This window comes from Salvelinus namaycush, chromosome 14 (assembly GCF_016432855.1).
Source record: "Salvelinus namaycush isolate Seneca chromosome 14, SaNama_1.0, whole genome shotgun sequence".
NCBI classification, from domain to species: Eukaryota; Metazoa; Chordata; class Actinopteri; order Salmoniformes; family Salmonidae; genus Salvelinus; species Salvelinus namaycush.
The window spans coordinates 13100605-13116016 of record NC_052320.1 but is presented as its reverse complement, the minus strand read 5'-3'; the positions used below and the strand labels follow the sequence as shown (position 1 = coordinate 13116016).

General features: G+C 45.5%; 1 protein-coding gene across 2 annotated transcripts; it reads right to left on the bottom strand.

The window, feature by feature from the left end:
• Window positions 1–2934: 2934 nt before the first annotated feature.
• LOC120059163 (telomere zinc finger-associated protein-like) lies at window positions 2935–15091 on the bottom strand. Of its 2 annotated transcripts, none has more exons than XM_039008004.1 (11): window positions 14960–15091; window positions 13701–14521; window positions 13129–13457; window positions 12814–12931; window positions 7311–7403; window positions 6878–6964; window positions 6584–6738; window positions 6316–6452; window positions 5886–6050; window positions 4602–4690; window positions 2935–4466 (listed from the first exon to the last, which is right to left on the bottom strand). In XM_039008004.1, the coding sequence occupies exons 2-11, from the start codon at window positions 14460–14462 to the stop codon at window positions 3930–3932; spliced, it is 2472 nt and encodes an 823-aa protein (XP_038863932.1). In that variant the 5' UTR covers window positions 14463–14521; window positions 14960–15091; the 3' UTR covers window positions 2935–3929. The 2 variants fall into 2 exon arrangements, with proteins under 2 accessions (XP_038863932.1, XP_038863933.1); XM_039008005.1 differs by having other exon boundaries at window positions 2937–4466; window positions 14451–14521.
• Window positions 15092–15412: the final 321 nt, after the last annotated feature.

Below are 15412 nucleotides of genomic sequence, written 5' to 3'. Positions count from 1 at the left end.
TCCAAACATAACGATGGTCATTATGGCCGAACAGTTCCATTTTTGTTTCATCAGACCAGAGGACATTTCTCCAAAAGTACGATACAGTGGGGCAAAAAAGTATTTAGTCAGCCACCAATTGTGCAAGTTCTCCCACTTAAAAAGATGAGAGAGGCCTGTAATTTTCATCATAGGTACACTTCAACTATGACAGACAAAATGAGAAGAAAAAATCCAGAAAGTCACATTGTAGGATTTTTAATGAATTTATTTGCAAATTATGGTGGAAAATAAGTATTTGGTCACCTACAAACAAGCAAGATTTCTGGCTCTCACAGACCTGTAACTTCTTCTTTAAGAGGTTCCTCTGTCCTCCACTCGTTACCTGTATTAATGGCACCTGTTTGAACTTGTTATCAGTATAAAAGACACCTGTCCACAACCTCAAACAGTCACACTCCAAACTCCACTATGGCCAAGACCAAAGAGCTGTCAAAGGACACCAGAAACAAAATTGTAGACCTGCACCAGGCTGGGAAGACTGAATCTGCAATAGGTAAGCAGCTTGGTTTGAAGAAATCAACTGTGGGAGCAATTATTAGGAAATGGAAGACATACAAGACCACTGATAATCTCCCTCGATCTGGGGCTCCACGCAAGATCTCACCCCGTGGGGTCAAAATGATCACAAGAACGGTGAGCAAAAATCCCAGAACCACACGGGGGGACCTAGTGAATGACCTGCAGAGAGCTGGGACCAAAGTAACAAAGCCTACCATCAGTAACACACTACGCCGCCAGGGACTCAAATCCTGCAGTGCCAGATGAGTCCCCCTGCTTAAGCCAGTACATGTCCAGGCCCGTCTGAAGTTTGCTAGAGAGCATTTTGATGATCCAGAAGAAGATTGGGAGAATGTCATATGGTCAGATGAAACCAAATTAGAACTTTTTGGTAAAAACTCAACTCGTCGTGTTTGGAGGACAAAGAATGCTGAGTTGCATCCAAAGAACACCATACCTACTGTGAAGCATGGGGGTGGAAACATCATGCTTTGGGGCTGTTTTTCAGCAAAGGGACCAGGACGACTGATCCGTGTAAAGGAAAGAATGAATGGGGCCATGTATCGTGAGATTTTGAGTGAAAACCTCCTTCCATCAGCAAGGGCATTGAAGATGAAACGTGGCTGGGTCTTTCAGGATGACAATGATCCCAAACACACCGCCCGGGCAACGAAGGAGTGGCTTCGTAAGAAGCATTTCAAGGTCCTGGAGTGGCCTAGCCAGTCTCCAGATATCAACCCCATAGAAAATCTTTGGAGGGAGTTGAAAGTCCGTGTTGCCCAGCAACAGCCCCAAAACATCCCTGCTCTAGAGGAGATCTGCATGGAGGAATGGGCCAAAATACCAGCAACAGTGTGTGAAAACCTTGTGAAGACTTACAGAAAACATTTGACCTCTGTCATTGCCAACAAAGGGTATATAACAAAGTATTGAGATAAACTTTTGTTATTGACCAAATACTTATTTTCCACCATAATTTGCAAATAAATTAATAAAAAATCCTACAGTGTGATTTTCTGGATTTTCTTTTCTCATTTTGTCTGTCATAGTTGAAGTGTACCTATGATGAAAATTACAGGCCTCTCTCATCTTTTTAAGTGGGAGAACTTGCACAATTGGTGGCTGACTAAATACTTTTTTGCCCCACTGTATTTGTCCCGATGTGCAGTTGAAAACAGTAGTCTGGCTTTTTTATGGTGGGTTTTGAGCAGTGGCTTCTTCCTTGCTGAGCGACCCTTCAGGTTATGTCGATATAGGACTCGTTTTACTGTGGATATAGATACTTTTGTACCCGTTTCCTCCAGCATCTTCACAAGGTCCTTTGCTGTTGTTCTGGGATTGATTTGCACTTTTTGCACCAAAGTATGTTCATCTCTAGGAGACAGAACGAGTCTCCTTCCTGAGCGGTATGACGGCTGCACGGTCCCATGGTGTTTATACTTGCATACTATTGTTTGTACAGATGAACGTGGTACCTTCAGGCATTTGGAAATTTCTCCCAAGGATGAACCAGACTTGTGGAGGTCTACAAAAAAAAAAATCTGAGGTCTTGGCTGATTTCTTTTGATTTTCCCATGATGTCAAGCAAAGAGCCACTGAGTTTGAAGATAGGCCTTGAAATACATCCACAGGTACACCTCCGATTGACTCAAATTATGTCAATTAGCCTATCAGAAGCTTCTAAAGCCATGACATAATTTTCTGGAATTTTCCAAGCTGTTTAAAGGCACAGTCAACTTAGTGTATGTAAACTTCTGACCCACTGGAATTGTGATACAGTGAATTATAAGTGAAATAATCTGTCTGTAAACAATTGTTGGAAAAATTACTTGTGTCATGCGCAAAGTAGAGGTCCTAACCGACTTGCCAAAACTATAGTTTGTTAACAAGAAATGTGTGGAGTGGTTGAAAAACAAGTTTTTATGACTCCAACCTAAGTGTATGTAAACTTCCGACTTCAACTGTATATCTTTTATTTTTTTATCTTACTTAATCAACTAACTACAGAGTTGTTTTCCACTTTCCGGTTGTTTAGCGTGAGAGCCAACATTATCGCTCATAATCAGTGGCATGACCCCATACATTCCAAAAGCTAATACAACCACCACAATGTTTTCCAGCACTAACCAGCTTTGATAACGGTTGAGAAATTAATCTGGAGACTTGTCCAGTGCTGTACAACTATGGAACCGTAGGATGGAATCAGAGCATGTGATTCAACTGGGACTGGGTTGCTAAAACCACATCAAAGTGATAGATTAAATAGATGTGTCCCTGTTCTATTGATATGATAGATTATCAGATGCTGATCACCGTTTTGCTCTCCCTCAGCCAGACTGACTGTTTACACCTAATTGGCACGACTACCAATCTAGCCTGCATGAAGTACTGGTCATATTTTCTTTCAAGGTACATTTATTTTATTATAGATGCTTTAATATTTTATTAGAATGGTTTAGTTTTATTTATGAAAATGTATTTGTAGTGTTAGTTCATATAATGTTAGTGTGTTTTCCTAGTGCAACAGGAGACAGAGGTACATATGAAGATAGATACCGGTGACAACCGCTGTTATGATAACTGGAGGTGGTAACACATTCTCAATTTATTCATGCAACATGTGTTTGACTAAAGTTAATTTTAGTATTGTTTACTTACTGTAATTCCATTCGGTTGTGTGTTTTCTTAGTTTTCATACAAGTTGTTTGTGTTGTCCAAACAGTTTTTCATATTTGCGTTGTTTGTATACTGTAGTGAGGTCATCCTTACAGTGTGATTACAATAAAACTGCAGGCAGGACTGCCACTTTATTCTGTTTACCGTTTGACTTGATGCAAGACAATCCCATTGATTTACATTCACTTCTCACAACCTGACCTATTGCCTTATCTCATCAAATTGTGTAAAAACACAACAAACTTCATAAAACCTAAGCCAACTTATATTACATTGTCAGACCCAATGCACAGGCAAAATGAATATGATGTCCACAGAGTAGGGGAATGTCTTGAGGGGTTCATCATCTACTGGGCTGAGTGGGAACCAGTTCTTCTGTACAGTAATTTAGACAGAAAACATGGTTACAATAATGACTGAAATTAAAGGAATGCTTCGACTGCAGAGCAGAGCGAGTAGCCACACTGGGAGTTCTTGAAGTCTTGCAGTACTCAAGCTGCTCTAGTGTTCTCCAATGAGAATGTCTAGTGGTGTGAGATACTAACCAGTCTGTCCTGTCCTCAGGTCTTGCTCTTAGTCCTCAGGCCTTGCTCTTAGTCCTTGCTCTTAGTCCTCAGGCCTTGCTCTTAGTCCTCAGGCCTTGCTCTTAGTCCTCAGGCCTTGCTCTTAGTCCTCAGGCCTTGCTCTTAGTCCTCAGGCCTTGCTCTTAGTCCTCAGGCCTTGCTCTTAGCAGGAGGATCCTCCTGTATGTCCTCCAGCTCCACTGTGGTCTCAGGGATGGGGTAATCTGCGACCAGGAGAGTCTGCTCCATCACATCTGTCACATTGAAGCTATGCCCCGCCAAAGTCAAACCCTGGCTGATGGACATCACATCCACCTGGCCATGTCCCTGTGCCACCCCAACCTGGGTAAAGCCCACTTGGTCCTGGTTAAAGCCCACCTCCATCTGCCCTTGGCTGGACACCACCTCCTCTGTAAGGGGCTGGATCACCACCCTGAGGATGTCACTGGCTCCTAGTACAGTTCCAGGTCCAGGTATAGGTCCAGAGACAGGAACAGAGACTGGGACACTGGGTCCAGAGACAGGCGCTGGCCCCTCGGGTGTCTCCTTCTCAGTGGGTGGTATCTGTGAGGGGCTAGTCTCATCAGGCAACCCCACATCCTTCACTATCAGGTTCCGTAGCTTTCTCTCCCGTGGATTGTAGTTCTCTGTACGGGTGTGGACCTGAACATGACGCCGTAAGTGAGCCTGGAAAAAAAGAGGAGACTTCAGCGTTCATATAAATTGAATACAAATTTAATGATCCCCTCAGTGGCTGGGTGAGCAGTAGGCGTGCATGAAATTTGAAGAACCAAGCTAGCACACTGGAAATGCATGGCCTACCTGTCTGGTAAACTTGTAGCCACACTTTTCGCACTCAAACTTCCTCATGCCCTGATGGCGACGCACATGTACGTGGAGCTGCTCGATGGCTGGCGGATAGCGGAGTAAACAAGACAATAAGAAAACATATGGCAAACTTGTCTTGTTCAACTGAAGTCGGGATGGAATCACTTCTGGAAGCAATCTACTGATTAGGTGTGAGATTCCCAAACATTTTGTAGCACTATGATAATGGCTCCCGAGTGGCGCAGCGGTCTAAGGCACTGCATCTCAGTGCTAGAGGCGTCACTACAGACCCTGGTTGGATTCCAGGCTGTATCACAACCGGCCGTGATTGGGAGTCCCATAGGCGGCGCACAATTGGCCCAGCGTCGTCCGGGTTAGGAGTTGGCCGGGGTAGGCCGCCATTGTAAATAAGAATTTGTTCTTAACTGACTTGCCTAGTTAAATAAAGGCTACCGTAATTGCTGGACTATTAAGCGCACCTGAATATAAGCCGTACCCACTGAATTTTTTACAAATATGTATTTTGTACATAAATAAACCGCACATGTCTATAAGCCGCAAGTGCCTACCGGTACATTGAAACAAATGAACTTTACACAGCCTTTAAACGAAACACGGCTTGTAACAAAAATAAATAGGCTTTTAAACGAAACACGGCTTGTAACAAAAATAAATAGGCTTTAACGAAACACGGCTTGTAACAAAAATAAAAAATAAATAGCAGTAAACAGTAGCCTACCAAGAAAGTCAAACTTCATTGCGGTGGCGATTGTTTTGGCTTTCAGTCGGATCTGCACAGTTCCAACGTCTTATCATCGACTCATTAAGGCCAAGCTCCCGTGCAGCAGCTCTATTTCCTTTTCCAACAGCCAGATCGATCGCCTTCAACTTGAAAGCTGCATCATATGCATTTCTCCGTGTCTTTGCCATGATGAAGGTGACAAAATGACTACCGTAATCAGAATGATGGCAAGTTTGAGCGCGCTCGATTTACGTCACATTATGTGACGGTGCTCAGTTTTTTGGCGGCATGAATCTTGTGAAAAAAAAAAAAAAACATAAATTAGCCGCGTCATTGTATAAACCGCGAGGTTCATAGCGTGGGAAAAAAGTAGCGGCTTATAGTCCGGAAATTACGGTAAATAAAATATTAAATAAATAATCTTAAGCCTGTTTTAGGCAAAGATCTTAGTACTACAAAGCTTTTTGTAAACTCAACATGACAGGAAATAAATATATTTTAACTGTGGTGCCACGATCTCATGTGGCCATTCTCACCCTTGAAGGTCTTGCCACATATCTTGCAACAGTGAGGGCGGTCCTCCTGGTGCTTGCTGGCAACATGGCGGAGCATTGGTCCTTTCTCTGTGAAACGCTGGTTACAGAACTCACAGCTGTAAGGACGCTCTCCCGTGTGGGTGCGGTGGTGCTTGTCAAGACTGGCTGAAATCACACAATGAACAGACATAAGCATTGGCACAAGCACAATGTTGAGCATTGGAATAGACAGTGTGAAAGCACACTGGATGTTAATGTGAGAGTTTGTGTTAGTCTGTGAGACAGAACCGGTGTGTATCTAAACGATTACTATGAGACTAAATCATAACATATGATCTGAGCAGCTACGTTTGTTGTTAGAAATGGGTTTGTCCTACTCTGCCATCTACAGGGCCTAGTGAGAGGATGGCGGGCAGGAGGAAGTTGTTACCTTGTGTCCGGAAGGTCTTCCCACAGAGGTGGCACTGATGGGGCTTCTCTCCAGTGTGAACCCGCAAGTGCATGTTAAGGTTAGCCTTTTGGGTGAACGCACGGTTGCAGTACTCACACACAAATGGACGCTCGTTTCTGAGAAATTAAGACAAACAGGGACGTCACATTATTTAACACGTCACACGACAGTAAGGCTGAGTCAAACATTCTAGCTCCCCCATGGTAACAAACCCCTCTTCCACTACCATGGCCAGTCTCAGCCCCACCTGTGAATTGCTTTGATATGCATCTGCAGGCCGTGTCGGCTGGAGGCTCGATGGTCACACTCCTCACACACAAAGAGCTTCTCGCCGCGATGCTTGGACGCCTCATGCAGACGCAGCTCTGTTTTAGACAGGTATGCTTTGCTGCACAGAGAGCACTGTGGGAAAAAGTATTATCACAGGTTAGAAGGTGATCAGCAAGCAAGCAGTCATAAATCTTGACAATAATGCAGAAGGAATAAAGGATTGAATACATGAAAAAGCCGACCAATTAACACAAAGGAGAGAGAGACTTACTGCATGTGGTTTGGGTGCACCGTGGATTTTGATTTCATGACTTCTTAAATCTTTTTTATGCATGAACTGTTCCGAGCATGACGTACACTGAAAAAGATACAACATCAAGCGATGAGTCAATATGAGTTTGATACAAAATACACCAGTGATAAGTCTTACAATGTCAATTAATGGCATGTTCACAGTACTGTGTATCGGGGCGGCAGGTAGCCTAGTGGTTAGAACGTTGGGCTAGTAACTGAAAGGTTGCTGGATCGAATCCCCGAGCTGACAAGGTAAAAATCTGTCATTATGCCCCTAAACAAGGCAGTTAACCCACTGTTCCCCGGTAGGCCGTCATTGTAAATAAGAATTTGTTCTTAACTGCCTTGTCTAGTTAAATAAAAGGTTACATTTAAAAAATAATAATAATAATTTGTGGTAGGTACTGGACCTTATTGGGCATTTCCCCTGTATGGGAGACCGTGTGCAGACGTAGATCCCCCAATCTGTCAAATGACATGTGGCATTGAAGGCAGTTGTGTACCTGTAGTAAAAACAAGAATACACACATACAGTACATGAGGGGAAACCTAAAGCATTGTATCATTTATGGTATTTCCTATTGGACAAGTCAGTGGCCTTGGGGTTAGAATGTTCATCCTGAGATTGGGAGTTCAATCCCTGGCCGAGTCATACCAAAGAGTAAAAATGGGACCTGATGAGTCTCCGCTTGGCACTTAACATTAAGGAGATTGGGGGTAAGGCCCTGCGATAGACTAGCGTCCGGTCCAGGAGGTGTACTTGTACATCAAGCTGCCTCACGCTACACAAACAGGAGATCGGCTCCTGCCATATAAGCCTTTCCAGCTTGCATTAGCCAAGGCTTGTGCAAGGCTACTTACTTATTGGACATTTTAACTTTGGAACACATTCAAGAACCCCCAGTAGCTAACCAGCTAATCAGCTACAAGCTATTTAGTCATTTCTAGCCGCTGCTAGCAGCTTTTACCTTCTGCACAGACACCAGCCCTGTTATTAGCCTGGATATTACTCACCAATTTACCAGCATCGGACTGTCTCTCGACAACAACGCCGGATTCCTGCCGTAATCCCTGAGCCACTACTTCTGATCCTCACAGCTAGCTTGCAGCTAGCACAGCTAGCGCAGCTAGCGCCACTGCCACGAAGCTAGCACCAGTTAGCAAACACAATTCTACAATTACAACCTCTCTTTCGCCATCGCCATCCGGCTTGGATTCTCTGTCGACACGACCACGTCTGGTCTGCAGACGAATACCCCATCCGCTGTGCCCTCAACCGGCCTCCGTCTGAGCAGACCACCCCCCGGGCTACTAACTTTAAACGCCGCGTGCTAGCTTAGTGGCGGCTTCCCTGCTCCATCTACGGCTGCCCCCTTGACACTATGATCACTTGGCTACATAGCTGATGCCTGCCGGACTGTCCATTAATTCACGGTACTCCATTCTGTTTATTTGTGTTTTATCTGTCGGCTCTGTGTTTTAACTCAGGCTCTGTGTGTAGTTAATCCGACCCTCTCTGCCTAGTCGTCGCCATTTTTACCTGCTGTTGCTGTGTTAGCTGACTAGCTGCTGTTATCTCACCTGTTGTTTTAGCTAGCTCTCCCAATCAAGACCTGCAATCACTTTATGCCTTACTGTATGTCTCTCTCAAATATCAATATGCCTTTGTAACAGTATAACTTTAAACCGTCCCCTCGCCCCGACACGGGCGCGAACCAGGGACCTTCTGCACACATCAACAACAGTCACCCACGAAGCGTCGTTACCCATCGCTCCACAAAAGCCGCGGCCCTTGCAGAGCAAGGGGAACACTACTTGTAGGTTTCAGAGCAAGTGACGTAACTGATTGAAACGCTAGTAGCGCGTACCCGCTAACTAGCTAGCCATTTCACATCCGTTACACCTTGTATACTGTTGTTCAGGCTAGTTATCATTGTTTTGGTTTGCAATGGACCCCGTAGTTCCACTCTCCGTACCTCTGATACCTCCTTTGTCCCACCTCCCACACATGCGGTGACCTCACCCATTGAGACCAGCATGTCCAGAGATACAACCTCTCTTATCATCACCCAGTGCCTGGGCTTGCCTCCGCTGTACCCGTGCCCCACCATACCCCTGTCTGCACATTATGCCCAGAATCTATTCTACCACGCCCATAAATCTGCTCCTTTTATTCCTTGTCCCCAACGCTCTAGGCGACCAGTTTTGATAGCCTTTAGCCGCACCCTCATCCTACTACTCCTCTGTTCCTCGGGTGATGTGGAGGTAAACCCAGACCCTGCATGTCCCCAGGCACCCTCATTTGTTGACTTCTGTGATCGAAAAAGCCTTGGCCTCATGCATGTCAACATCAGAAGCCTCCTCCCTAAGTTTGTCTTACTCACCGCTTTAGCACACTCTGCCAACCCTGATGTCCTTGCCGTGTCTGAATCCTGGCTTAGGAAGGCCACCAAAAATTCGGAGATTTACATACCCAACTATAACACTTTCCGTCAAGATAGAACTGCCAAAGGGGGAGGAGTTGCAATCTACTGCAGAGATAGCCTGCAAAGTTCTGTCACACTTTCCAGGTCTATGCCCAAACAGTTCGAACTTCTAATTTTAAAAATGAATCTCTCCAGAAATAAGTCTCTCACTGTTGCCGCCTGCTACCGACCCCCCTCAGCTCCCAGCTGTGCCCTGGACACCATCTGTGAATTGATCGCTCCCCATCTAGCTTCAGAGTTTGTTCTGTTAGGTGACCTAAACTGGGATATGCTTAACACCCCGGCAGTCCTACAATCTAAGCTAGATGCCCTCAATCTCACACAAATCATCAAGGAACCCACCAGGTACAACCCTAAATCCGTAAACATGGGCACCCTAATAGACATTATCCTGACCAACTTGCCCTCCAAATACACCTCTGCTGTCTTCAATCAAGATCTCAGCGATCACTGCCTCATTGCCTGTATCTGCTACGGGTCCGCGGTCAAACGACCACCCCTCATCACTGTCAAACGCTCCCTAAAACACTTCTGCGAGCAGGCCTTTCTAATCGACCTGGCCCGGGTACCCTGGAAGGATATTGACCTCATCCCGTCAGTTGAGGATGCCTGGTCATTCTTTAAAAGTTACTTCCTCACCATATTAGACAAGCATGCTCCGTTCAAAAAATGCAGAACTAAGAACAGATATAGCCCTTGGTTCACTCCAGACCTGACTGCCCTCGACCAGCACAAAAACATCCTGTGGCGAACTGCAATAGCATCGAAGAGCCCCCGCGATATGCAACTGTTCAGGGAAGTCAGGAACCAATACACGCAGTCAGTCAGGAAAGCAAAGGCCAGCTTTTTCAAGCAGAAATTTGCATCCTGTAGCTCTAACTCCAAAAAGTTCTGGGATACTGTAAAGTCCATGGAGAACAAGAGCACCTCCTCCCAGCTGCCCACTGCACTGAGGCTAGGTAACACGGTCACCACCGATAAATCCGTGATAATCGAAAACTTCAACAAGCATTTCTCAATGGCTGGCCATGCCTTCCTCCTGGGGACTCCAACCTTGGCCAACAGCCCCGCCCCCCCCGCTGCTACTCGCCCAAGCCTCCCCAGCTTCTCCTTTACCCAAATCCAGATAGCAGATGTTCTGAAAGAGCTGGAAAACCTGGACCCATACAAATCAGCTGGGCTTGACAATCTGGACCCCCTATTTCTGAAACTGTCCGCCGCCATTGTCGCACCCCCTATTACCAGCCTGTTCAACCTCTCCTTCGTATCATCTGAGATCCCCAAGGATTGGAAAGCTGCCGCAGTCATCCCCCTCTTCAAAGGGGGAGACACCCTGGACCCAAACTGTTACAGACCTATATCCATCCTGCCCTGCCTATCTAAGGTCTTCGAAAGCCAAGTCAACAAACAGATCACTGACCATCTCGAATCCCACCGTACCTTCTCCGCTGTGCAATCCGGTTTCCGAGCCGGTCACGGGTGCACCACAGCCACGCTCAAGGTACTAAACGATATCATAACCGCCATCGATAAAAGACAGTACTGTGCAGCCGTCTTCATCGACCTGGCCAAGGCGTTCGACTCTGTCAATCACCATATTCTTATCGGCAGACTCAGTAGCCTCGGTTTTTCTAATGACTGCCTTGCCTGGTTCACCAACTACTTTGCAGACAGAGTTCAGTGTCTCAAATCGGAGGGCATGTTGTCCAGTCCTCTGGCAGTCTCTATGGGGGTACCACAGGGTTCAATTCTCGGGCCGACTCTTTTCTCTGTATATATCAATGATGTTGCTCTTGCTGCGGGCGATTCCCTGATCCACCTCTACGCAGACGACACCATTCTGTATACTTCTGGCCCTTCCTTGGACACTGTGCTATCTAACCTCCAAACGAGCTTCAATGCCATACAACCCTCCTTCCGTGGCCTCCAACTGCTCTTAAACGCTAGTAAAACCAAATGCATGCTTTTCAACCGTTCGCTGCCTGCACCCGCACGCCCGACTAGCATCACCACCCTGGACGGTTCCGACCTAGAATATGTGGACATCTATAAGTACCTAGGTGTCTGGCTAGACTGCAAACTCTCCTTCCAGACTCATATCAAACATCTCCAATCCAAAATCAAATCTAGTCGGCTTTCTATTTCGCAACAAAGCCTCCTTCACTCACGCCGCCAAACTTACCCTAGTAAAACTGACTATCCTACCGATCCTCGACTTCGGCGATGTCATCTACAAAATAGCTTCCAATACTCTACTCAGCAAACTGGATGCAGTTTATCACAGTGCCATCCGTTTTGTTACTAAAGCACCTTATACGACCCACCACTGCGACCTGTATGCTCTAGTCGGCTGGCCCTCGCTACATGTTCGTCGTCAGACCCACTGGCTCCAGGTCATCTACAAGGCTATGCTAGGTAAAGTGCCGCCTTATCTCAGTTCACTGGTCACGATGGCTACACCCACCCGTAGCACGCGCTCCAGCAGGTGTATCTCACTGATCATCCCTAAAGCCAAAACCTCATTTGGACGCCTTTCCTTCCAGTTCTCTGCTGCCTGCGACTGGAACGAATTGCAAAAATCTCTGAAGTTGGAGACTTTTATTTTACATTTTACATTTTAGTCATTTAGCAGACGCTCTTATCCAGAGCGACTTACAGTAGAGTGCATACATTTTATTACATTTACATACTGAGACAAGGATATCCCTACCGGCCAAACCCTCCCTAACCCAGACGACGCTATGCCAATTGTGCGTCGCCCCACGGACCTCCCGGTTGCGGCTGGCTGCGACAGAGCCTGGGCGTGAACCCAGAGACTCTGGTGGCGCAGCTAGCACTGCGATGCAGTGCCCTAGACCACTGCGCCACCCGGGAGGCCAGTGGTCTTTTATCTCCCTCAACAACTTTAAACATCTGCTATCCGAGCAGCTAACCGATCGCTGCAGCTGTACATAGTCCATCGGTATATAGCCCACCCAATTTACCTACCTCACCCCCCATACTGCTTTTATTTATTTACTTTTCTGCTCTTTTGCACACCAGTATCTCTACTTGCACATGATCATCTGATGATTTATCACTCCAGTGTTAATCTGCTAAATTGTAATTATTCGATTTATTGCCTACCTCCTCATGCCTTTTGCACACATTGTATATAGATTCTCTTTTTTTCTACCATGTTATTGACTTGTTTATTGTTTACTCCATGTGTAACTCTGTGTTGTTGTCTGTTCACACTGCTATGCTTTATCTTGGCCAGGTCGCAGTTGCAAATGAGAACTTGTTCTCAACTAGCCTACCTGGTTAAATAAAGGTGAAATAAATAAAACAATAAATAAAAAATGTCAAGGTAGTCCCTCCCCTTTATGCTCAGTTTCCTTCCTATTGATGCCTAGTAAACAAGGCCTTGGTCCTGCTGGTCACTCACCGCTTTTATTTTTTCACCACAGTTGCAGTTTCTGGCCTGGTGGTCCATCAGATTCTCCTTCCTGTAGTACCTCCTCCCACACTTAGAGCATGGAAAGGGCTTCTCACCTGTATGACACCTGAGGAACACAGGAAGAACAGAAAACACACACGATTCACACTAGTCATTCAATAATACTGGTATTTTTCATTATTCAGGTCTCTCTTGCAAAATATAAGTTATCTAAATAGAACAAACCTGTAAAGACAAAGGTGGTTTAATATAGACATGGTGATTGGCAAAGTCAATACAATATGATAGCAGTTATGTATATACCTGTTGTGTACTTTGAGGTAATACTTGCTGAGGAAGGTCTTATTGCAGGTGGGGCACTGAACAGAGCCCTTTGTAGACCCCTTGGCTGCCCGTTCACCGTTCTCTTTATTGACAGCTTTGGTTGGTCCTTTACGTCTGCCTTTGGGGCTGGAGGAGGTAGACGGCAGGGCATGGGGCACATACTCTTCATCAGTGTCCTCAGCTACCCCCTCCACCAAATCACCACCACCGCCATCATCATCATCATAGTCTTCTTCATCAAGAGGCTGCAGATGAGAATTAGCTTTGTAGCTCAAATCTGGTACAAGGCTGCCGAACACATCTGTTACCTGTCAAATACAATGAATCATCATCATCATCTCTACGGTCATTCATCACATCTTCTGGCCCATCCACCTGCAACTGGGAGACAATATTTGATGCATCATATAGTAGCTATAGCCTAAGTGCTTGTAGTAAGGTATAGGCCAACTGTATAGTTCTAGTATAAAACCTACAAATCTGTAGGCACATTCCCTCCACACTCAATCTTACATTAACACTTTAGGATAAGGTAACATATTGTAGCCTACCTCTGTTGTATCTGTAGGCTGAGGGAGGCTTTGTCCCTCCTCAGCCTCTTCACTCCTATCCTTTAGGCTAATAACTAGTGGTGGAGTCCCCCTGCTAGTGGTCTCCCCATGGAGCAGGAGACGCACACCAGGGCCCTCTCCAAGCGGGCATCTGGAGGCCTTCACCCTACTCCCAGAGCGAGTTGTGATGGCAGTTGTGGTGGCGGTAGCTTCCAGACGATCCTTCTTACTTGAGCCACTACTAGGGGTTTGGGATTTTTTGGGCCTCTCTCTTTTTTTAGGGGGCCTCCCTCTTTTTAGGGTGACCTTGGTTTCCACATAAGTTACAGCTGAGATTGGCTGAAAATGATGTCTCAGAAGACATGCAGACTGCAGTCCTTCTGGAGAAACTGTCCCTTCTGTGGCAAACTGCTGACAAAGTGCGAGCGCATCTGGTACACATAAGCTGTCTGCAGCCTGTCGTACATTCTCCAGATTCAGAGAGTCAAGGTTTAACTCCCCTGTATAGAAAAAGTCTAGAAGCAGTTCCAGGCCATCAGTGGGGAACTCCTCTGGGAGGGAGACCTCCTTAACCATGGTGGTGGTTGGCTCGGACTCCTGGAACCGCCCACTGAAACAGGCCAGGATATTGCGATGGGCATTGTACACCCTCCCACCTCCTCCTACAGTCAGCTTGGCATCACAGAAGGAGCTGAGACTCCTCTGCTCATTCAGAAAGGACAAAACCCGTTGGGCATGGTTGCTACTCACCTTCGTATGCATTTCTCACCCTTGACAATAGATTGCTGCTTGCAAGGGACACTGGATTCAGTGTAATGCAGCTGAAAGGGTCATAAAACAGATGAAAATTCAGAAAAACTGATAGAAAATAGGTTATTTTCTGTAACTTATATTAATATCATTAGGCTATTAGCATTCTTGAAAATGCAATAGCATCATCAGCAATTCATAATGTATAAATTAGTCCAGACTTCAGATGAAGTGCATTATTAGCTAGATATTCACTTTATGGGACATTTGCACAAGGGTGTTGAGCAGTTTCAAATATACCAACATGTGGCTATATGAGATAATAATTTAATAGTCAAATAAATAGAATTAGTTGAAGATTAGACACAGACAAATGCAATACTTATACATTATTAGCTAACGTTAGGCCTATACCCCTAGCTAGCTACGCACCTCGACGTTTCAGACATTACACAGACGCTCCCTAAACTCATCTGTCCAGCAGAAACAGAGATGCGAGTCACCCTCACCTTTGCAGGATGCTGACATTCGTATCACTGCTATCAGTTGTCGGAATGGTGCAGTGAATATAATATAATGTATAAAAAGTTATTTTGACTAACGTCTCAGGAACAAGAATTGCGTTCTTTTTAGTCCAGGCCAGGCGGTTGGGACCGGATGTGACGTTTAGGCTAGCGTCGTGCTGTGAAATTGAAATGAAATCGTGTGTAACTTAGCATGTAAACATCACGTTTAAATTATACGATCGTATAGCTATAGAATTGCATTAGTTTGGGTTTGACTGGATAATTCTCTCTCGAGTTTATGTTCAGTTTTGTGGATGCATGGTCAGCTGTCTGTCTACTCCACTAGTAGCTAGCTACGGGTGTGTTCGTAAATTCAATCTGTAGTGCACTCAGAGTGCGCTCTGGGCGTTCGTAAATTCAGAGCGTTGTCAGATTGTCCTTTCGTAAATTCAGAGC

Coding starts and splice junctions, on each gene's coding strand:
- LOC120059163 (XM_039008004.1), bottom strand. CDS start 14,462: ATGCATACGAAGGTGAGTAGCAACCATGCCCAACGGGTTTTGTCCTTT. Junction 13,458..13,700: donor AGCCTACAGATACAACAGAG/GTAGGCTACAAT, acceptor TGTATTTGACAG/GTAACAGATGTGTTCGGCAG. Junction 6,965..7,310: donor CAGGGGAAATGCCCAATAAG/GTCCAGTACCTA, acceptor TATCTTTTTCAG/TGTACGTCATGCTCGGAACA.